At 48.6% G+C, this 24,280-nt stretch overlaps 2 protein-coding genes across 3 annotated transcripts in view; one reads left to right on the top strand and one right to left on the bottom strand.

The window, feature by feature from the left end:
- LOC6596368 (transmembrane and TPR repeat-containing protein CG31690) overlaps positions 1 to 24,280 on the bottom strand; it is a 49,151-nt gene that overhangs the window by 2,563 nt on the left and 22,308 nt on the right. For both annotated transcript variants that reach the window (XM_026987932.1, XM_026987933.1), the window contains exons 2-5: positions 12,145 to 12,243; positions 6,052 to 6,583; positions 4,543 to 5,362; positions 4,350 to 4,464 (exon numbers count right to left, since the gene is read on the bottom strand). In XM_026987932.1, coding sequence (XP_026843733.1) covers positions 4,350 to 4,464; positions 4,543 to 5,362; positions 6,052 to 6,583; positions 12,145 to 12,243 — 1,566 coding nt within the window. The remainder of the gene's footprint in view (positions 1 to 4,349; positions 4,465 to 4,542; positions 5,363 to 6,051; positions 6,584 to 12,144; positions 12,244 to 24,280) is intronic.
- Positions 21,550 to 22,486, top strand: LOC6596370 (TATA box-binding protein-like protein 2). Its single transcript, XM_002021519.2, has 2 exons — positions 21,550 to 21,705; positions 21,769 to 22,486. Exons 1-2 carry the CDS (start codon positions 21,602 to 21,604, stop codon positions 22,385 to 22,387), a joined length of 723 nt encoding a protein of 240 aa, XP_002021555.1. The 5' UTR covers positions 21,550 to 21,601; the 3' UTR covers positions 22,388 to 22,486.

Genomic DNA, 24,280 nt, shown 5'->3' with positions numbered 1-24,280 from the left:
GGGATTTGCTCAACTGAATATTGAGTATTCTATTCTATTCTATTCCATAGAATTCTATTCCATTCCGGTCGGATCTGTGCATATATGTACACATATGTGGGGAAAAGAAATACAAGCCATGTTGTTCTATTTATTTTAAAGTTTTTTGTTTTTTTCAGGTAGAAAAACACAGCAGCAAAATAAGTGCAAGACTCAAAAATCACAGAATAGGGGGGAAAAGAGTGAAAAAAAGGGGGGGAAAAAAGAGTGAAAAAGAGAAATCGAATTATACAGCTCAGTGATTTTTTGGTTTTGGTGTTTGGTTGCCTGTTACTTTGACTTCCGCCCCACCAGCGGTGGCACCCCTCGGACCTGCCACCCGCCACCACCCACCACTCAACTTATCCTTTGCTGTGGCATTTTGCAGCTAAAAATCAGAGCAGCATCAGCACAGAGCACAGAGCACAGAGCACAATAAATCCATGACAGTTGACTGGCGCTCGACTAGACGGGGAGCAGATGTAGGGGGAGATCCAGAGCCAGACAGCAAGGTGGATGCTTCACTCGGCTGAAGGCACGTGGCAGGCACTGAAAATTTGTAGCCGCAGGTATCGGGCGCAAGGTGCACAGCCAGAGATATCCGGGCTATTGATGGCTTACGAGTAAATAATGTACAAACAGCTGCTTATCCGCGACGCACACGCCCACCCCGCGTTCCAGCCCCCCTGCTGGGCGGCTGAAGGGCACCTGACATTGATTTTCGATTAGGAATCGGAAAGTGCTGCCCTGTTCCGACAATGAAAACTTCACAGCTCGGCAATCTCTTAAAGCTTTCATAATGTAAATGTTTCAATCTCCTCTGCCCACTTTCAGATTAGCTGGAGGATGGGACAAGACAAGGGTGGGGTAGTGTGGGGCAGTGTGGGGTCCACTGTTGCATTCTGCAAGTGGAAAAGGCAAAAATTCAATCAGACAACTTTTCGATAAGCTGCAAAGGCAACACTGGCGAGAGGCAGGCGGATAACGAACAGGCCAGAGCGACGGAGATTGAAAGGAGGCCTGAGTGGGAGCGAAAAGCGCTTTAAACTTTTACGGCCCTCGAAATGAGTTCTTTGCCTTGGCTTCCCCAAGGCCTGGACATCTTTACAGCCCGCGGGCCGAACGTCTCGTGTATCGCTTTGAGCCCAGTTAATAACCTCCAGGCGTGAAGCCCTAGCAGTTATGAAGTTCGCGCTTTGCTTATATGTCATTGGCCTTATTATAAATTTCCTCTAAGACGTCCAAAGATATATAAACGAGTATGTTTCCTTCTTTTGATAGTTTCTCTAGTCTTCTCTATTTTCCTATTTTTCCAAAGGATGATACAAGATTTTCAAATGCCCAGGAACTTGCTCTTAAATTAATATTTTAATTTTTTATCAACTAATATTTTGAATAATTTTCCAAACCTTAGATATTTGCAGAGATTTATATTAAAAAAACTAATTTAAGCCACAAAATAAATGATTTACTCTAGAAACTTTTATTTCCGCATTTTATTCAAAAATAAATGAAATGTTTTTGTAAAAACAATTCAAAACAAACTCGATTTTCAAATAAAATACAAGCATTAATGTCCATGTTTTCCATAAGCGGATAATCCCATTGTATATATGTAAATATGCACACCCACACACGCACATAATATGCACACAAATAGGAGAATGCAGTGCAAAGAAGCTTTTGGGAGTAAAACAAAGCATTCCGGTTAAGTATTTATTTAAATAGGAAAACGAAGAATACCCATATTCGTAGGGCTTCCATGGAAACAAAGCGCTTAATACGCACACAATCAGTGCGGCAGATGCGGCTCAGTGCATTGAAGGTTTTGCCGTAGTTTTAGTGTTCGCTTTTCCGCAACGAAGGCGGACGGAATCGTGTATGATTACGCCTTCCATGAATGCTTCTCCCCAGCTCGTGCCAGTGTCCCTAGCTCTCGGGAGTTTTGTGCAATTATTTGTATTGGACGCACATTGCTATCCGTACCCCGTACCCCCGTCCCCGTCCCCGTCCCCGTCCCCATCCCGGAGCAGCTTCCCTCAAGAAAGAAGCAGTGGGAAAAAACTTGGCAGCGAGCAGGGGATTTACCTACAATTTGCCCAAGGACCAAAGCGGACGGATTTCTCGTGTACGTCTTTTACTCTCCCTTTTTGGAGCGTAAAGCCTATTATGTCAAACACAATAATCAACGACAGCGACAAGAAGCAGGGCGACGGCACCGGCAACAACGGCAGAAATGCCAGCAACAATAATGACAACACCAACACGGCGTATGAGCCTCGACGGAGCAGCTGTGTGTGTGTGTGCGTGCGGCAGAGAGGGAGAGGGGGGCCCGGGCAGCGACCAGCATTGAAAATGACGTTCTGCATATTCAAAGGAAGTGGAGAATTGGCATGCCCAGGCCACAGTGGATGCGGCCAGGGAAATTGTGGAGAAAAACACCAACTAGTAAGAGCTCCTTCACTGCTTTTTTGGAAGGGAATACATTACATAGAATTTCTTGAAATAAAGCCAAATAAAACGCTCTGTTTTAAAGGAAAACCTGTTGGTGATATCTGGATCTTCCCTAAACTTTTGAGAAATCTTTTGCCATCTCTGGCCCAGGCTCCCCTTCGATGGGGCACCGAGTGCGAAGCGTTAAGCGTTGGCATGTTGGCGCTTCTCTCGTAATGCAGAGCACTCCCCCAAATCTGGCAGTGTCTGCCCTCGGCGTTCCCAGTTGGCGGTCGAGGCAGCGAGTGCATTGCAATACGACTAGGAGTACCCAGAGCTGCACTGCTGGGGTGTGTGTGTGTGGGATAGTCTGTTTCCCATATGTCCAAAGTCGAGTGTCATTGGCCCCACCAGAAATGGGTGGCGTGGCGGGGCGTGGCGGGGCGTGGCGTGGCGTGGAGTGCGGGATAAGCAGGATGCCAGCGTCATGCGTCAGCAGTTTTCCTTTCTCATATTGTTGCATCAAGTGCAGCTTGTAAGCAGAAATGCCAATTTCTCCATTGTTGTTACAATTTTTCTATTCCAATCCCAGTGATGTTATTGTTGTTCTGTTCCCAGCAGTACGTAATATATGTCGGAGCTTTCGTATATTTATTGTACAATACTCGTATAAGACAAGGGGAATGGCTCTTGGAATGCCGAATGAATGCAATCGAAACAGCTGATGCATTAAGCATTGATGTACGACGGCTGTACGTGCATACACACACAGAATACTCGTATATTTATTGTCTTAAGAGTGCCCAGACAAGGGCCAAAGGCGACTTTCATTCTCAAAACTCAAAGAATATTATCTGTGCTGTAAGATACGCCTCATCTTCGTTAATTTTGTGACTGATTCAAGTCTACTAATAGATAATCGTGTAAGCCGTTCTCCAAAGTTAAGTAAACCGATACGAGTGCTGCATGAATCCGAATCCGAGCAGTCACTGCTCATTGCTCAGCAATCAAATCAGGACTTCCCCCTGGCCCAGCCCATTTCCTCCTCATTTAGATGGAGCATGTGCCTCGAATGTGCAAATAGAACTCCCTGTGCAAACAGTTCCAGCTGCAAGTAGTGCGACGAGTATATCTCGAGGAATCTAGGGCCCGGCGCAGCCCCATTCACTTTTGGCCTAATTAACAGCATATCTAGAGGGGATTAGGGCGGAAAAGGCTTCTTGCATTCATTTGGGCCATATTGTTTCGAACGATTCGCTCCTCTTTCAAAGGTACAAAGCTCGACAACGACCAAACAGAGCCCGGTGGGGCTGCGGGTGGGGCTGTGGGTGGGGGTGCTTCTGCGTAGAAAAAAAGTGCATCCAGCAGCTATTTGCAGTTGATGGCTGCCGAGTGCATGCAAATTGCCATCCAAAAGATGCAAAACAGGCACCCCCGCGCCGGAATGCGCAGGAGCTCAAGATCTGACCGGGTTGATTTGTATGCGCGATGCGTCTGGGGCGGTCTTCGGTCCACTCCTTCCCCTGCTCGCCCTGCTCCTTCTGCGACTTTCTCGCTTTTTTCCTCAGATGTTGTCCGAACGTTTTTTGCATGAACAGCACAAAACAGAAGCCGATGCCGAAGCAGCTGCCATTTGGCATTAGGAGCAGCCATGCAGTGCAATAGCCGCTCCCTAATCCACCCACCTCGAGGCGCCCAAGGTCGCCACAGCCATTCACTTTGAGCTTTTGAATTTTGAAAAGGCTTCCAGCAAAAACCGACATCATTTTGTGGATTCAGGTTTCGTGCCACAGAAAGGGGCGGGTGCGGGGGCGGGGGCGGGGGCAAAGGCAGGCGCGAACTTCGCTTAAATTTGCAAAAGGGTTGCGGGCGTGACTGGATACGGAGCGTTTACTCACAGATTAAAGTGCGCATCCGCCATGTGGGGCCGGTGTGCGATGGCCGCCGTCAGAGCCACTTTCGCCTCCTCGTAGCGTCCGTGGGCACTCAGGACGCTGCCCAGATTGGCCAGAGCTGCAGGAGAAGCGAAAATACATATAAATCTATTCTGTATAATGGAGTGTACAGGATGACAGTAATGGTGCAGCTTACCCTTGGGCGGATTCACGGGAATGGCGCTGCGGTAGAGCTGCTCCTCGTCCCGCCAGTCGAGGTTGCGGCGCACGGTGCGGAGGCTGAAGGCGCCCAGCAGCACGCCCAGGCAGCAGAGGAGCAGCATCCTGGAGCCCTTGGAGCGCTGCCAGAGCTTGCCGAAGCCGTAGCCGAAGAGGAGGCAGTAGCCCACGCTCGGAAGGTACAGAACGCGCTCGGCCAGCACGAATCCCACGTGGAAGAGCAAATTGCTGGCGGGCAGGAACGGCAGCACCAGGAAGGCAACACCCATCAGGGGAACCGACGACGAGGAGCCGCTGGATGCAGTGCCTCCAGTCGAGTGCTGACGTTCCACGGATCGGGGCTCCTCCTTCAGTTGATGGTGGCAGTTGCAGGCCAGGCCCAGCCAGGTGTGGCAGCTGTTGCTTCCAATGCGCCGCAGCAGCGGCAGCGAAATGCTTGCCACAGCCGCATAGTCCACGGGGGAGCACGAGCGCAAACGGGCGCCCCGCCAGGCCACGGCCAGCAGAGATCCGTAAAACCCGGCGCTTAGCAGGTTCCGCGCCTCCCACAGCGTCCTGATGCGCGGCACGGCCTCCATGCCCCAGTCGAAGCTGAGGACCTGCGGCCACAGCAGCAGCCGGAAGTTCGCCGCTGGCAGGTACAGGAATGTCAGAGTCCGCGTCCACCAGCACGCCTCGTGGGCCGTCGGGTTGTCTGCGGCCGCAAAAGGCGTGGCAGGGCGGGGCAGCAGGCTCAGGCGGCAGTACAGGGCGCAGAACAGGAAGACGCTCAGAATGCACAGCGAACGAAGGCGATACTGGAAGGAGGTTTGAGAAATCAGCAACAGGGAAAGCAGTTATGAGTAATTGATAGCGTATTAGTCGGAACAGAAGTTGTGTTGGGATCGGAAAGTGATAAAGGGTTGGAGATACTCGGAACGGAGCTTAAATATCAGTTGTGTTAAGTGTATGTCGGCTCCCGACATAATTTTCAGTGTATTTTGGTCTGTTTGCTGTCGAACAATTTACTACGCAGTGAGATCTTCTGTTGCCTTCTTTACGATTTACCGTTTGTTATTGTCCACTGCCTGTGCGATTGCTGTGCATGCTTATTCTCGTTCACTGCTGTGTAGGTGGAAGGGAGAGAGTGCGTAGCGAGAGAGGCAACTCGCTCAGAGAGGATCAAAAGCGACAAGAAGAAGAGAGCGCGCGTTGAGCGTGTTCCTTTGTGGCAATGCGTGTGGGTTAGAATGAGAAAGAACGACATGGTAATTGCGTCGCAGAAAAGACAGATGGCGTGACTCAGAGAGTGTGGCGAAAAAATGAGTCTCGAGAGCGCTGAATGAGTGATTTCGCTATTTGTCGTGTTGCAATGGAAACAGATGCGGATTCTAATAGAAACCCTACATGTATAGCCTTCAAAAGATTGCAATCAAACATATGTATGTAGATAAACCTAACCCCACGACGACTAATGGGTACAACTGAGATAAAGTAGGGGACTCACCTTATCGGACTGTTCCAGGCCCCGTAGCACGTCGCAGAGTCCGCAGAGCAGGACGGCCGTGATGGCCGTCTCCTTGCAGAGCAGCGCGGCCAGAGCGAGCAGGAGGGTGAGGGCCAGGGAGCTCCACTCCCGGCTCCGCATGTGCCGCTGATAGGTCAGGTACGTGAGCAGATAGCAGACACAGGCCGCCAGATCGGCACGCCCGACCAGGCCGGCCACAGCCTCCGTGTGCGCGGGATGGGCGGCGAAGAGTGCGCCAGCGGCCAGGACTCCGGCCCGGGTGGGGAGCAGGGTACGCCCCACCAGCACCAGCAGCCATGTTGCCAGGCAGTGGAGCAGCACGTTGATCACGTGGTAGCCAGTGGCCGCCAGGCCACCCGCCAGGAAGTTCAGACGGAAGCTCAGCACGCACAACGGGCGCCAGGAGCCGTGGGAGCCGCTGTCCGCCAGCGGAGTGCCCCAATAATCGTTCTTCCAAATCCCCGCCAATGTTCGCGCTCCTGTCACGTCTCCGTTGGCCAAGATGGCACGCCTGCAAGGAGACACAAAGTGGGAGAGACAGATATAGAGACAGATATTCAGATGTAGGTGGAAGTGATGGGGGGAGGGCAAGGCTCACATTACTCTCGAGTCGGGGAGTCGTCTCGACAACAACAACCTGTGGCACACCTGTCCTATTAATTAAAATGATTAATTGTCCGGCCTGGCCCAGAGCGAAATGAAGTCTGACGCTGCTCGGTCTCCTTTCCCTTCCCCCCCGGTCCAGTGTCCTTCCCTATCCCAACTTAACCCCACTCGACTCCATTCGCCGCCACTCTACTGGTACATGAATCTGGAGCGCCTCGAACTCCGGAGACCACTTGTGTCTGTGCGCCTTGTGGGCTCTTTGTTATCCTTTTACTTACAAGGACACAGAGATTGATCAGGAGCATATCGGTTGGGCTATGCCCCCACTGATGAGATGCTGGTTCAAATGATTAAATCGATCCATTCTAACCAGATCTATCATGATTATACGACTCCATGAAGCATCTGTACTTATAGGGTATCCTCACCCCTAGCATTTGCATACCCTGTCTGCTGTATTGTCCTTTTGTTTTGCCACTCGGCATAAATATTGTTAAAGTGCCAAGCGACAGTTGACTCGACTTCTCCTCCTTTTGCTGCCCCACTGCTCCTTATCCTTATCCTCCAGCTCTAGCTCCTGCTCCTTCTCCTGCTCCTCCTCCTGCTCCTGCTCCGCCTCTACTATGCAGTTGCGGCTTGATTAATTGCCGATTTGTTGGCGTATTTTGTGCCGTTGTTATAGAACAACGCGCACACACACACAGACCTCGTGTACATACACACCCTCATTGTCATTGTGTTGTCGGGGGGTCCCTGGTAATTGCCTCACCGTTGTAGCGCTCCTTGTTGTTCTAATCGATTTGCCCGGCACTCTGGCTCTGGGTCAGGTGGACGTACGTACGTACGTACGTACGTACTCGTATAATCAGGGTTAGTTTGTTATCGGTGTTGTTCTTGTTGTTCGTGCTTGTGCGATTGCTGCACAGTTTGTGAAAATTTATAGTGGGCTTGCAATAATACCTTGGCCATTTTATGCATAATTAGTTTTTAGATGTTCCAGTAAATGTCATTAATTAACTTTCAAACTTTGCCCAGAAGCCGGAGGGCGACACGAAGGGAGCTGGGTGCGGGGAGCGGGGAATGCATCAATATATCCATCAATGTCCACTGGGTAGAGTGTTTAGATCCATTCGATTGGCATGGCCTCGCTTCTGGATACCAGATAGATCCCAGATTCTACAGAGATATGGCGGAGAAATCCTGGAGAATGTTATCGGGGATTGTCTCCCCATCGAAGAGGCTTAGGCGGAGGGCAGTAGACCAACGTTTGTTCTAAACCGAACCTAAAACAAAGTCCGGCGTAATTTTAAAAGTAACTTTCGCCTTTCTCCTTCCGGAATACAATAGATACTGCAAATATTGTCCTAATTCAATGTTTGATTCCTTAATTCCTAAAACATTACAAATATTGTAATACATCAGAGCGTTTAAATGTGTTTTAATTCACTTATGTATTTAAATAGATTTATCTTCTATTGGCATATTCCGGTGTTTGCGGATTCCGCTCACTTTAATCCGGATAGCAAGCAAATTACAATTTTTACCTTTTTATTTATTATCTAAATTGAAAATTTAATTTACTTTCGTTAAATACGGATGGTATTTGCACAGATATTTACTTTATGCTTGAGCCGGCCTCGAGGTGTAGTTTTAGGGGTTTTTGGGTACACAAAAGTTCAAAGGTTAAGCAAACACATACGCATCCGCTGAGGCCCGGGGCCAAATGGGCGGATTGGGTGGCGGGTCTTGGGAAAACTCCAAAGAAAAGTCATGTGCAAACACATAAGTTTGAAAGCATTTTGAATAAAAATTCGGTTTTCAATTTAATATTTTATTTCCTATTCGTATTCGAACGCTCTGCTCTGCTCGGCTGTGCTCTGGAATGGGTGACCGGAAATATGAATTGTGGCAAGGTTTAGTTCATTGGTGTGCGTGTCTGTGTCTGTATCTGTGTTTGTGTGCAACGCTTTCAATGCTTGAATATGGTAATAAAAAGGATTTCAAGAGGAGTGGGTGGTGCCGCAAATTGGGTTAACAAATTCGCCGGAGAGACGTGCCCAACTATGAGGCAAAGTTATTGGTCCTGGACTGAGACTCGTGGACTGAGACTGGGGCGTGGGTCCGGGTCCGGGTCTGGGTTTGGACGTGGGTGCACACTCATCTACACTTCAATTCCAATTGGCATTCCGAGACCCCCAGCGCCAAGGCAGCCACAAAAATGTCCTCGAGAGCAAACAAATTCTTATCGGGAGAGCACAAAGCAAAAGCACACGACGATGATGAAGGAGCAGCTTATTGAGAAGCCACTCATACCCGTACATATGTGTGGGTGTGGGTGTGGGTGGGGCTGGAGGGCAATGCACCTTCTAGTTTTGTTTAGCTGTAGGCATTTCCCGAGTGCCTTACCACACAAGAAATATGAAACGAGGTATTCGCTTTGGAGGATGCCCCTGCCCACGACATCTTAAGACTTTTTTCGTCTGTTCTCCAAGGTCTGGTCATATAATGTCCACAAACACTATATACCCTTATACCGCCATGATTGCCAGGTACAAAAACATACCAAAAATTGCTGTACGCCTCATTTGCGGGGGCGCGCGATGCGAGAGTAACGGGCAAATATTGAAAAGAAATTTCATTGCATACTCATACCTGGAGGCCCCTGCACATGGTGGGGGCTAGATGGGCTTAATATCCGACAGGGCGGAGGGGAGGGGAAGCCATCCTCAGCGTCAACATTATCGTCATCAGCAGAATTTCCGCAGCTCCCTTTTTTGTGCTTTATCATCGTAACTAGTGAATGAATAGCAATACGAGTGCTCGCAGCCGGGCCAACATCCAAAACGTCAACACCCACCAGCAGCAACAGCAACAACAACAGCAACGACAACGAGGACGACAAGAGCAGCGGCACTTTGCCAGGAGCACAGGCGAACAGGAGAGACTGAGCAGCAACAACAATGGCAAGCTTGAAGCAGCTTACAAGTGAGGCATGTAGCTGCCGTTATCGTTCGCTTTTCACTCTCGACTCGAGCCGGAGGGCCCACAGGCAGAGACAGGGCTAGAGGCAAGGACAGAGTCGCCAGCAATCGAGGAGGACAGCCACAACACACTCTTTGTACAGTGGACTGTGATCATTCAATACCAACATTTCTAGGCCTAAATTGTTCACCAGTTCTTAAGAAAAACTACAAGAATCCTTCAAGGGCCCACTCGACTCGAACACCACATTCACAGCGAGGAAACAATCAGTTATAGATGGGATTTATGTATTTTTTAAAACTTTTTCTTATAGGCAATACACCAACTCCATTAACAGAAAAGAAGTGTAATTTTCGTTGGGGCTGTGGCTCACTGTTGGACCGACCTACAGGCGCACACACACATGACAAACAGGACTGTGGTTGGCTTTTGTTGAAGACAATATATCATAGCATCAGTAGCCGAACCTGGACACCATTCTTGCCTTCCGCTCTTTAGCTCAGGACCCTCTCCATCTCCTCCCGCACCTTCAGGGCTGCCCACAGCGCGTATACTTGTTTTTGTTGTGGCGGTTGCTGTTTTGCTTATGTAAAGTGTAAATTTTCGATTTTATATAAAAAAGGGAGCACAAAAATACTGTTACTCCGGCTCCCCCTAGGCATTGGCGGAGTGTGGCTCCCTCCTAGAGCCCCCGCCCATCAAAATTACGTATACGTAGCGTTGCCGCTGCTGTTGCCGTTTCGGTTGTTGTCGCTGTCCTTTTAATACGGCACATAAATTATTGTAAGACTGGAGATTGGGGGATGTTTGGCAACAACATTTTGTTACGGCCCTTTTTCTTTTTTGGTATTTTTGAGAACGTAATATATCAAGTGGAAGGTGTGAATCGGATGACCATCATGGGGGAAAGGTATTATGTGTGTGCAGCGGTCTTTAATATTTTTAAACAGAGCTCATCCAGCCATAAACACACAATGCAATGTGTATGGCATTCGTTCAATTACCGAAGAAATACAGCACTTGATCAAAAAGTTGGCAATCGCTTTACGGGCTGGCCATAACTTATTAAAACCTCATATCTCTTTAACAATTGCCAACAACAGAGATTTCCTATTGGCAGGTTCCCCCCATGCTCAGTGCTCTTTTTCCAGCTGATAGGAAACAAATTGAAGGGAATGCTGCCCCGTTTAATAAATCATGTTTTGTCTGCTCCCTGGCTTGACAATAATAACTTGGGCTCTCGTGTGGTCACTGTGGCCGTGTTGCGGGATGACCGCAGAGCACGGTAGCAGGCACATCCAATAGGTAGGCTCTAGCTTTGGGTCTCTGCTGGTCTCTGCTGGCCTCTGGTTACGGGCTTGGGGGGTGTTGGCAACTGCGTGAAAGTGACCGCAGGAGCTTCCGTTCGAGCAAAAACATAAACTCGCACACAACTTTTTGTGCCATGAAGCGAGAGGTTGGGGGATGGGGGACTGGGGTCGGGGGACTGGGATGGGGCTGAGTTACATAAGTTGCGTTTATTATTTGTTTGTGTGTGTGTGTGTGTGTGGGCAAGTTTGTGCTTGTTTTCTGGACAGCACAAAATAACGAGCTACAACGAACGCTCCGAGCAGAGCACTTTGTGCATAACTTCCGAGCTCCAGTCGGAGCCCAATCCCAGCCCATCCCCCATCCCCCTTCCCCCTCCCCACCCCTCGACAATTGTTCGCTGGCATTGTAGTTTAACCAGGAGAAGGAGCAGGAGGAGGTCTAGGACCAGGAGTCACTTGTTTTCCAGCACGGTCAGACGGGGCTGACTCCCGGCTAGAGAGAGCTAGACCAGACCAGACCCGACCCGACCAGAGCTGTGTGTGTGTGTGTGTGTGTGTGTGTGCGAGGACTACGAACTGTGGCCAAGTCCTTGGGGAAATTCCTGTCCATTGTACATGACTTTTGATATTTATGGGTAATTTCGTTTGCGTTTGCAGCATTTCAATGCGCCAAGGTGAGAGACGAGACGGGGTGGGGCAAGTAAGACCAATCCCGTTCCGATTCCATTGTGAGCGGAGTGGAACATAAATCAACATTTTGTTTTTTAATTTGCTCCATCGTCCGTCGTCTGATTCTGACAACGGCACAGGGGCTAGAGGCTGCCCCCATCCGTCCACCCCCTGTCCAACCCCCCCCCCCCCCCCCCCCCCCCCCGTGTACACCAATGCAGGGCCCAGCAACTGGTCTGCCTCAAGTTTTACAATTAGGCGGGACGAGAATTTATTATGGCGATTTTATCAAATAAATGGCGGCACTTGGCGCACAATTAATAATAAACTTTTGTCTTTTTCCGCGCCCCCCCCCCCCCCTATATTTTTTGGGTCCAATCTGGCGACAAAGTGTCGCCTCCGGGGGTCATAGCCAGAACAGGGCAGACCTGACCAAAGTCAAAGCCATTTACCTTCGTCAACGTGCTGACATATGGAATTTTTAATTCGCTTGAATTTTTCTCACCTGTCATCGTAGACAAATCCAGCGTTGAATGTGTTTAGGTACAAAACAAAAGCCAATGCGGAGCAGCCAGCGAGTCCTGCAAAGTCCTGGCCCGCCATGCTGCAAGGAGACAGGGACACAGAGGAAAGGCAGATGTGCATTAATATTAAAGTTAAGTGTCATAAAATATATGCTGAAATTCATTCTCCGACAGCAGGAGCAGGAGCAGCAGCAGGAACAGGAAGAGGAAAACAAAGCACTTAATCCCGGACTCGGGCAGGTATTCTCCTCCGTCCAGATGGGCCTGCGTTCTCTGCGGCATTTCCATTGTGTGTGGCTCCTTCTTTATTTTTTCTCTTGCCTGTCACTGTTTCCCCTTTGGCATGAATTAATTACTTGTTTAATAATGTTGCAAGTCCCTGTGTAATACATTTTAGAGCTAATAAGCTCTTTGGAATATTTAATGGAATATTTTTGGGTATAAGAAATCATATTTCCACAACTGAAAACTAATCTACGCACACACAATACATATATTTAAGGAAATATATCTGCTCCTATCAATATAAGCAATAAATTTCTCATCTACGAATAATCGTATTCGATTACTAAGATCGTATCACAGGCAATTCCTGTAAACATAAAATTACTATGCATTCTGATGACAAACTATAGCCCCAGGGGCTTCCAATTCCCGACAGTCATCCCCCCCACTCAGGGACCCAAACATTCCACTCCAGCTCGAGCTCCACCTCCCCATCCACGGGCGCAATCAGCAATCAAAACTGTTGAATGCAAACAAACCCTAACGCACGTACCTAATGATTATTGCCGCATCGGAGCGGAACGGAATGGCTACGGCCGGACAAATGTCGTCATCATCACAGCTATCATTATCCTCATTCCCATTCGGATTCCCATTCCCCTTCCCCTTCCCCTCACCGTTCCCCTTGTGGCAGTGCTGGTCATCTGGTCTTGCTGCAACCCGTATGTCATGGCATTCTTCGTTTTATATTAGCCGCAGACATGTTGTGTCTGTGCCCCAGTCCACCTACACCTCGTGCATGCCCCTCTCTCTCTCTCTCTCCCGTTGTCTTGCCTCTTCGCTCGGTGTTGACGGAAATTAAATGTTACGACGACATTCTGGATCGCTGCGACCCGGTACATGGGAAATGCAATAGTGGAACACAAGCCGTCCGAAATGCACCGGCATCGGCATCGTCATCGGCATTCCCATTGTAGTGCTCGCCCGAGGGCGAGCTCCTCTCCTGTTTTCGCAGCGGTCGCCATTGTTGCTCCTGCCACCGATGTTGTCATCATCACCATCAGCGCCATTACGAATAATGAGTGCGGTCGGTGCGTTGTATTGTCGGTCATTGTCGTTGTCAGTTGGTGGACGGGGATGACTGGTCTCTGGCCTGGCTCTGGCTCTGGCTCTGGCCTGGCCTGGTGGCTAGCTGAATCGTCGCCTTGGTCACTGCATGAAAATTGTTATCTCGCACATTGCAGACGATTTCCGGCAGGCATTTTCCCCCCGTCTCTTCGCACACAAGCCGATTTCTCTCCAGCTCCGACTCTGATCCAGATTCCGGTTCTGATTCGGCTGCAGCTCCTGGCGTGCACACACAGGGCATTCCAGAGGAGTGACATCGTCGCAGAAATTAAGTTCGCACCGTTTGCAAATGACAATGGCCCCAACAATGGGGCACTGGATTCCCGGGCATTCGCCTCTCAGTGGGTCGCGGATCTCCAGGGGCCACGGGACCTCCGGTCCAGGTGAACTTTTGTCTCCACTTTCGGCTTGCGGTTGTTCTTGCATTCATTTGGCTTTATGTTAATTAAGTGAATTGTTTGGATCACAGGAGCGGGCAGGGACATGGGTCTCCGCCGCCGTATAATACGATCCAGCAAGTGAGAATCTCTGCTCGTTGAGTTCTCCACCCAATAGCAGTTGTTGGTTCAATCAAGCGCCTTAAGCCCCAAAACGCAAATTAGCTCACATTCAATAATCTTCTGAACTGGGTCGCTCCCATCCGCCCCCGTGTCTGATGGTCTTTGAGCTATTTTCAGGCACACACGCATCGACACTCGGGCCACACCCTCGAACGCTTCGGCCCCTCGCCTTCCCAATGACGTTGCTAATGAGCTCTAATAACGATAATGATGGTCGAGCAAATATAGTAAATATAAATACATATAGTTATGCGTATAAGCACGCCCGTATGGAATACGCTTATAGTGGGGGTCCCCCATATATAAATAGCAGTCATTTGCCGGGAATGATAACGGCTCCTGGCCTGCGGGGGGATGCCTGTGATTGGCACTGTAGAAGCTGATGATAGCGATAGTTTGCCGGAATATGCCTCTTAAATATAATGATTTTCCCAAAAATATCAAAGCGGCTTTCATACAAAAAGGGGCGGGTGGCGGTGTTGACATTAACTCTTGCTTTTTCTTTGGCAAAACCATGTTTTCGATGGTAGTTATAACCCTATATTGTCATATAGATATAGTCTGTGTATTCTATAAACACATCTCTAAATATACCAACAATTTGAAGAGTACCTTTAAGTTTTATGAGTAAAATGAGGTTCCGCAAAGGAGTAAGTACAAAATCGAGAACCCTTCACGTGGCTTTATCATATAAAAACCTACAAAGGAAAGCTGCAACACTTCTATCTATGTATTTATGTTAAATATACCCGATACTCAAAATGAGTATTGGGGTATATTAGATTTGTGGATGTGTGTAACGTCCAGAAGGAATCGTTTCCGACCCCATCAAGTATATATATTCTTGATCAGCATCAATAGCCGAGTCGATTGAGCCATGTCTGTCTGTCCGTCCGTCCGTCTGTCCGTCTGTCCGTCCCCTTCAGCGCCTAATGCTCAAAGACTATAAGAGCTAGAGCAACGATGTTTTGGATCCAGACTTCTGTGATATGTCACTGCTACACAAATATTTCAAAACTTTGCCCCGCCCACTTCCGCCCCCACAAAGGGCGAAAATCTGTGGCATCCACATTTTTAAAGATACGAGAAAACCAAAAACGCAGAATCGTAGAGGATGACTATATCTTCTAGAGTGCATCTGAACAAGATCGTATAATTATTATAGCCAGAATCAAGACAACAATTTCATTCTTTCTCGCTGTGTCTCTCTCTAACACACAGGTCTCATGGTCGGTTTTGCCAAATGCAAAATATGAGTTCAAGGATCTCAGAACCTATAAGAGCCAGAGCAACCAAATTTGGTATCCACACTCCTGTGATATGTATGTGTTTATGTTAATTTCTGTCTATTTTCGGAAGAATTTCATTCAAAACCTATTCTTTAATAGTTGTATCTGTTGTTGTTGATTTCCATAAATTCTATAAATATATCTCCATTCAAATTTGTCTGTTCTTCCCATTCAAAAATGTAATTTTACTTTTATAAAATCCTTCGACTCCTTAAATACATCCCCAGAATCCCTTAATTCCCTCTCGATAGCTTTAAGTAAGCTCTTTAATTAAATTTATTGATTTTTGTATTTTAAGCTTTGGGTTTTTTCGTGCCTTTGAAGCCGCCTGAAGGGTGGGCTGGCTCCCCAGTCCCCCCCCCCCCCCCCAGTCCTGGCTCTTCTTTCGAAAGTTTCGCGAGACGCCGTCAGGTGTTTGGCGAAAGTTGGGCATAAAAGGGACAGACATTACCTCCTCCAGCAGTGCAATTAATTTCGATTGTCGAAAAGAAAGCGCGACGAGGGCAGGCGCGGGGGAGGGGAGGGGAGTGGTGTGGAGAGTGTATATTAATCAAATGGCGCTGGGCAAGAGGGGGTGAGGGCCCCCCCCTAGAGCTGTCTTGTCTGCTGACATGAAGAGGCCTCCAGCCCCCCTCGTCAGCGGGCGTCGGGAATTCCTTGGCCACCCAGACGTGGGCCATATGTCCTTGCTTATTGGCAGTGTTTGTATTTGTGGGATGTGAGGGTCGTATCTGGGTGTCTTCTGATTGCCACGACGCACTCGAAAAGTCAAAGGGAAATTAGTAGCTGCCTGTGTCCTTCGGCTGGAGCTGCTTTTCCCTTCTTCCCTTTTGCATTTATCTGTGCAAATATTTATTTTCAATTTCGCATGCAAATGTCGCAGCGCAGACTTTATCCATTAATCAGAGCTGCAGCCGGCAAGGACGCGGCAAGGGTGGGGATCCCCACCGCCACGAGACAAGAGAAAAAAGCAAAAAATAATTAGGTTGTCATGTTTACGACGCGCCGCGGCGCTGAAATTAGCTGGCAGTATCGGAATCGCACATCTTTGATCTCCGGGCAAAGGCGAAAATTTCCATGACTTTTCACTTTTTCAGCCATTTCTTTTGCTCCTTCTCCCTCTCCCTCTCCCGGTGCTTTTTTGCTCGTTATGAAATCAACTTAAGAGCAGGTTGACCTCATTCCCGTCGGAGGCGGGAGCAGGGGCGACGGCGGCGGCTGGGCACAGACGGAAATTGCAGCAAATACACGGAGAAGCGCAGCGCACCTTAAACCGGAAGAGGAAACATTATTCCCAAAATGTCAAAAAACATAACAGAAACCCATTAGACACACTTTTGTTTCTGGGTCAACGTCGTCGTCGTCGTCGTCGTCATCGTCATCGTCCTCGCTACCAGCCAGACGGGGGAGCACCCCCCAGCCAACAGGCCCCCCGCCAGTCCACTTCCAACTTCCAAAAGTGAAAGCACAAAAACGCAAAAGTCAAAATTGTCTGAACGGGGCAAGAACCAGAGGCAAGAAGAGGAGCGAGGGCCAGGGACAGGGACGGAGACAGAGACAGCGACAGGAAAGGACACCCAGCAGAAAGCTGAAACAAAACGACGTGGGAGGTTGACAGGAATCCAGCGAACCCGCCACTGACCACGCCACTCTGGGGCAGGATCCTCACGGAGCAGAGGGTCGGGTCGGACGGAAATCAAGTTGTGTCAACAGCTTAAAAGCCAAAATGTAATAAGCCAGGGAAATGTAATGTAATAAAATATCAAATATAAAATGGCACTGGACCTGGCGGGGCACCATTTGTTGCCATTAAAGTTTTACTTTGAAATTGGAAGCAGAGCTCCGTCCGACCAGTGGAGCAGAGCATAGAGAGCGGAAGGTGGTCCACCCGAGGTGGACGTGAACGTGACGGTGTTGGAATACACTGCCCGGAGGAGTCACGATTGTGATTTGACATGTTTTTTAGTGGGAAATTCCAGGCAAAGGTGCTCCTGAAACGTACGGGCTTTCAACCTTTCCATTGGTTTCGTTTTAAACTATTTTGATTATTTAAAATGGCAATAATTATACGCATAAAATGGGAAAAAACCCAAGTAAAAGTGCCCGGAATTCTGTGTTGCCTCGAAATATAATATTTTATTATTGTCGCCCCGAACAATATGAGTATGCATCAGTGTATTTCAGCGCCATGCAACTTCCGCTTCCCTTCCATTCCATTCCATTCTCGTGCACCCCACCATCCCACCATTCCACCATTCCACCATTCCTATGCCCATTTCGGAGGATGTCTCTAGTTCTGGAACAGTTCCAAGCTTCTTTCTGACTTCTTGGTGTCTGTTGCGAGTGCCAAAAAATGCTCTAAATTCTTCTTACATGCGATTTGAATGAGCACAAACGGATATCACACTGTTTCTCCTTCTCTGAGGACGAGCACGAGTATTTTAAAACACTCAAAAGCTATTCAACTCGGTGGAAGATTATTTCAGCAGAAGTTTCGGGTTTTTTTTTTTGGCCAAGAGTCTGCGGTTCCGAGTGAATTTGGATGGCTTTGGATTATGTTCGGGCCGGGCCGGAGATATTTCCTTTGAAATGTTTGATATCCCCACATAATTGAGTTCACAAACGAAACTCCAGGGGACATTGAACCAACCAGCGAACAAGTGATTGTAAACTTTGCCCCGCCAGGAAGCAGGAACCAGGAACCGGGAACCAGGAACCGGGAACCAGGCACCAGGTTTTTATTTGTATTACTCGTATTTCCCTGTGTGCGAGTGTTTGATGGTGTTTTTTGTGTATAGTTCTGCCGCAAATAAAGAGTTCAATCAACCCTTTGAAAGTTGGGAGCTGGGATTAACAAAAAAGTTGTGTTCTGCTCGGCCACTCAGACTTTTTAATGGCCGTCCATTGAACGTTCCGCCCAAAAATTGAACCAAAGGAAGAGGAGGTCCCTGGAATGGTGGGCAGAGTTGGGGGCATTCGTGTTGGCGTTAATTTTATGTCTTGCAGCATGTTGCACGCAATGTAAATGCTAATTAAGACCGAGAAACAGAACGTATCTGAGGGGTTCTCTATCTCTCCAGTATTTGTATCTTAATTGCGTAAACCAAGCGTTTGATTAGTATTTGCACAGCAATTGCCATTAAACAGTTGAATCAATAAAAAATTAAAAGGGAAACACCCCCCCCCACCCCCCACCCCCCTCCCCCCCACCATCACAACGGGGGCAATCAAGTGCGAGTTTCGGCAAATATTTAATGTGATTGGGTTGGAGTCCTTTGTTTTAGCCTCCCCCGCCGCCTCTCCCCGGCCTAATGACTAACTAAACAAGACGTTGTCGTTGTCGTTGTCGCTGTCGTCGTCGTTGGTTCTGCCGCTCCAATATTACACCAACAATATTATTATTAGCACAAACAGAAACGGTCATTGGCCTGCCCCCAATTGAAGAAGTCAAGAAACCTCAATTAGGCTGTCAATCAACACATCGCTTCGCATCGAGCCTCCGCTCGGAGCCGTCTACATTCCGCGAAATAATAGAGCTATTGATTTTCTACCCCATTCCGACGGCCTATAATGACTCTCGTGGGCGTGTGCTGACAGGCCCCTGGCAGTCCTTGATCGTCTAATTAGCTGGTCGCCTTGGGTCCCGGATTGCCCCTAATTTTCCCACTCCCTGGGCTGGGCGCTCTGCGCTGTGCGGGCAGGCAAATTCCAAGAAAAAAGAGCAGCAGAATAAAGCAAATATTAATACAGTTTAAGGGAAACAGTAGGTTCTCCCACCTACTCTAGGCTAAAGAAGAGTGTATTCCACCTTCGGTTCTCCAAGCCCCAAAGATATTGTATTCAAAGCCCAGCTTGCAAATGATATGCTTCCCCTTTAATAGGGTTTATATTCTTTATCGGCGGAATAAAAAACAAAGCAAATAAGCGTCTTATATCGAGTATCGGATCATCCATTTGTTTTTGCCTACTAATTGCTTAAGGCTTCAGTGTGCCTTGACTGCCCGCAAAGTGAACTTGGAGCCGATCTGCGGGTGAGTGGAGGAAGGGTCTATTCCCCATTTGATATATGAGTGCAAGTGCAGGACTGTCAAATCGAAGCCTTTGTTGTTCGATTTAATTATCGGTTGTGGCAAGCTCTCCCTCTCCCTCCCTCTCCCTCTCTCTGTCTCTGTCTCTGTCTGTCTTTTCCTGGCAGACAGCAGGATAAATCTTGGCAGGCTTGAGGGCAGTCAGCGTTGTGGCCGGTGGCAGGGCTGTAACAAAAAACCAATAATGAAAGTGGAGTTGCACGCTGGTCGTTGCAGCTTCCAGCCCCCAGGCCACCACAGAGGACGGGTGGGGGTGGGTGGGGTGTCCCCCTCATATCGATTAGCGTCTATAACGGGTCTCACACACTCACTGCACGAGTGTGTGTGTGTGTGTATCTGTTGGATAGGTAGTAAAACTGTTGCAGATACGAGTAGAGCACACTCTTGCCCCATCCATGTGGAGAGCAGAGCAAATGACGCTGCAAATGAAAGCAGGAAACGTTGCCGCATTCTCATTCATTTTACACACAAAAGCCATTAACCGCTTTGATTCCATTGTTTTGTTTGTCATCATCAGGATCAGGAACACTTGCAATCCCCTCCCTTCGGTCCCAGTTCCAGTCCCACTTTCAATCCATTTTCGCCGAACAACCGGGTGGCACGGGCACGGGGGTCAAGGGTCATTGCAGGACAAGGGTATGAGCTGAAGTCAAGGCTGTGATTTACACGATTTGCCATTTGGTTTCGGCATCATAGAGCCTGTCACTAAATGCGAGGGACGTTCCAGGAGTTCGTTCCATCTACAGACTATCGTAATATATGCTATATAACGGTTTAATAAATGACACCAGCATCCGGTTCGATTCAGAGTAAGAGTCTTGATCCTACATCGTTTTCCTTTCTATTACACCTATGCCTCTGTTGTGCATCGCGCACTTTCGCCCATTTGCCTTTGTTGTCCCTCTTGCGCCCCAATATTATTATTATTGAAAGACTTTTGCTGAGCTGGGGGTTTTATAAAGTGCTTGCGGCAGGCCCTGCTTCCGTTTGTTCCGTCAACGGACCCGGGACTAAGGACTGAGACCGTCTCCGTCCGTCTCCGTCCGTCCAGTGGATGGCAAAAAACGACTCTTGCGGAAAAATCAACATTGCACAAAAGTTTTCAACGCTCTTCGTACCGCCAATCTCGTACACCTCTCCATGGCCCGGCACTTCCTTTTCCGCCCGCCATCGCCGCCACATCCACCCACCGCCCCCCTCCACCATCGGCCCCACCGTCATCGTTCATTTTGCTCCCTTTGCATTGCTTTTTTGTTTTGGCTTAGCGCTGATGATGTATGCACTTTGAAAAGAGTTGAGCAAAGTGGTTTTTCGGGTTTGATGAGCTAACGTCAAGTCCCATACCCCCCCAATACCCACTCCTCCCACTCCTCCCCCCTCCATCTCCTCTACACATTCACCAAATCCATCTGAGAAATATGAGTGTTCCGTTCGATGGAGCCGTGAGCGAGTGTGGGTATGTTTGAATGGCGCTGCCGCACAAAGTTATTAATGGACTTCAATGGGGTTTCAATTATGCAATCTCTGCGATTTGAATGTGAGTGATATTTCGATTGTTTGTCTGCCCGGGAAGTGCATTCATTCAAGTGCTCCGAATTGCGATGCGATGCCAAACTGCATTGTTTGAATTTAATCAAAGCGTCAATCGGTTCAATGTACATCCACTGAGGCCGCCCAAAGTACTAGCCCAGCGGAAATTTCATCTTTAATTAATTTAATTTGAATTTTTAACATTTTTCGAAGCTCAAAATATCAATTTAGCGGCAAAGAAAACAACGAATGGCCGCTAAAATGTATTGTGATTTAATTAATATAAAACGAAAGCTTATTCCGAAAATAAACTGCTTATAGAATGGTAATTTAATCAAAAAGTGGTCAAAAGAGGCTCGAACTAGTCGGTGATAGAACCAAGTGACTGAACAACAGTCAACGTTCTTGTCACGGAACAGCTGTTCCGTTTTCTCACAGCGCGGCTCAGTCTGAGTAAATTTCGGCGTTTCACAACACTGAAACGTAAACTTTTTATTGAGTTGAAAAGTGCTGTCAAATCGCTTTAATTTGTTAAATTCTGGGCGAAGCAAAAGGATCACGCTCTAGAGGCATTCACTTCTTTTTTCCAGGAAAAAGTACGGCAATAGAACTTTCGCGATGTCCGCCAACAAGGAGACTCCGACGGACGACGATGTGGTGAACATTTTTAGCAACCTGTCGGTGCTGCCGGATATCGAAAGACATCTCCAGCTGCTGTATCGGTGAGTGGTTCGGCATTCGAGGCTTTGTGGATTTGTGTAACCAAAGACCTGCCCTCTCTGCAGACCCTTCACGTGCTTTGTGAACACGAAGTGCGTGTACGACCTCCACGCACTGTTCGAAGTGCTTGGGAACTCTCGGTACGAGCCGGAGAAGCACTCGGCCCTGTTCGTCCAACGGGTCTATCCGGTGTGCAACCTGACGATCTACGCCAATGGGAACATCTTCTGCAAGGCCTACAGCCGCGATGGTGCACGAGATGGCCTTTCGAAGTTCGAGGAAATTCTGGAGCTGCTGGGCTACACTCCGGCGTTTTACAATTTCCAGTACAACGTGGTGAACGCCACATTCTGTGTGCCCTTTCCACTGGATCTGGAGTGGCTGAAGTTGGAGTCCTATTCCAACATCATATCCGACAAGAGCCAGCCGTTCATCTTCCACATAATGCCCAAGACCGGAATCAAGTTCGCCATCTTCCCCACGGGCTTTGTGTACGTCCTGGGCTGCCGGCAGCCCAACGAAACCAATGATGCCATAGCCTTCATCTTGCCCATTCTGTATCGCTTCAAGGCGGAGACTAAGCGGTCCCAGCAGGACCTGTCGCTGAGCCTCGGCGACATCAGCTCCAGCCTCCACTGGGAGAGAGAGTTCCAAAAGGAGCAGGATTTGGCAATGACCTGGTAGTCCAAATCTGCAACCCAGGTGTTGCCTCCTTCTGAGGCATGATTTCTGAATGTATAAACTTTTCATGTACGAGCGTGTCCGTAATAAATGTCCGGCCGTTGCCTGGAGACAAGTACTTGAGGAAAGTTTTATGGCTATTGCGGGTAGGCAGACATTAAGAACTCTTGGAGCTATCAAAATTAAGCGGAAGATCTGATCTTGCTCTCCCAATTCCCAAAATGTCAACTTATTCCCGAGAAGTCAGTCGCTGGGCAATCAAAAATCATAGGCCCTGTTGGAAATCGAATGTTTGCTTTGGCGAATCGGGAAAGGGAACGAGAATGTGTCTCCTCGACCTCCGGGCTCCCCAGGCTGGTGAAAACTATGACCATTCAGTGTCATAGTTGTGTGCTGGCGTCGTGTGTGTTTTTGGGGACATTGGTAGCCATTTCCCTGTGTCCCTTCCTGTCCCTGATTTTGGCATATTGGACTTGTGGTGATGAGGCTGGCCACAGGTGTAGCCCTTTGTTTTGGGTGCTCCTCGTGCCTTTTCGGCTGCTTTTTAGTTTATTAAAATGTTATTCTTTCTAGCGTGCATTTTTGTGGAGCGGATTTAACGCTTAAATTAAGAAATATTTTCGCTAGAACAAATTAACCAAAATCTGCTCATTGGAATTCCAGGCACAGAGCTAAAAATGCAAAAAGTAATTAATATTCTTGTGTGTGGCCAGAGCCAGAGCTAGACCAGACTCCATGGATGTCCCTGGACCTCCGCTCCGGTTTCTGCTCCTTCTGTTCGGAGAGGGGGAGGGGGGGGCTGCATTTTCATAATTTCCGCACAACAAAAAACGAGCAGGACGACGACAAAAGCCAAAAGGAACGAAACGGAGCGCAGTAAATTCCAACGCACTGGAATTTATGCAGCAAATATTAACTTACCGCACACACAGATATCCGTACACACCCGTGCACAGGGGCAGTGCTCCACATAAATCCCAGCAAGGGCAAGGAGCAGGGGGCAGGGAGCAGGGAGCAGGGAGCAGGAGCTGGGAGTGCCAGGAGCAGCCAAATGATGCCGCTGCCGCTGCCGCCGCCGCCCAATTTCTGCTTGGCCAGCGAGAACTGACAACAAAACTCATTAGCAAACCCGGCGACCGTGACCGACCGTCGCGAGAAGGCGCGGCCCACCGTTTCGACCCGTCCCGGTCAACCGCAACCAGAGCCAGGACCAGCAGCAGGACCAGGACCAGCAGCAGGACTAAAAGCCGGGCTCGGACCCATGCAGCCGCAGCCGTAGCCGTGGCCATACTCCGGGGTCTGAAAAACGCAGCATGCACTTCCGTTTGTGAAAAGTTTTCGCTATTTTATTCATATTTTCGCAGGCTGCACTTTATCTCTCTGCGGCGGTCTTAGTTGGCGAAATTGTGTGCAACCACGAAAATCTAATAAGCGCGCAAATTTGTTGACATTGCGCAAATGTTTTTTACGGGCCTACGAGGAGGAGCAGCCGTCCGTTAAAGATGGCTCTGTGTGGCTCTGGCTGTGTCTTGGCCTTGGTCCTTAACCCACTTGGGTGCCAGTGCTCTTCTGCCGGACTGGTCTCCGTCTCCACAATTGAATCGAAATGAAAAGTTAGTCCCAAATTTGGGCATAATTACGAGGATGGTCAGCAGCAAGGGGACATCTTCAGGTGGGGCACCAACCAACCAGCTGCTGCTGCCTCCACTAAAGTGCTAAGGCTTTGCCGGATACAGGAGTCTCAAAGGAGTTGTGAAGCGGAGCAGGAGATGGCCAAAAGGGAACTTTTCCCCGGCGCTATGGTGCGTAAACCTTTTGGCTTTTGCACTTTGCAAACAGAGGGCAAACGACTTCAAAAAGGAGGCATGGACTTCCATCAGAGAGAGCTGCTGGTAT

Source organism: Drosophila persimilis, unplaced genomic scaffold, assembly GCF_003286085.1.
Source record: "Drosophila persimilis strain 14011-0111.01,24,50 unplaced genomic scaffold, DperRS2 tig00000124-arrow-pilon, whole genome shotgun sequence".
NCBI classification, from domain to species: Eukaryota; Metazoa; Arthropoda; class Insecta; order Diptera; family Drosophilidae; genus Drosophila; species Drosophila persimilis.
Note: the sequence above shows the minus strand (reverse complement) of the source record. Positions and strands in the feature narration are given on the sequence as shown.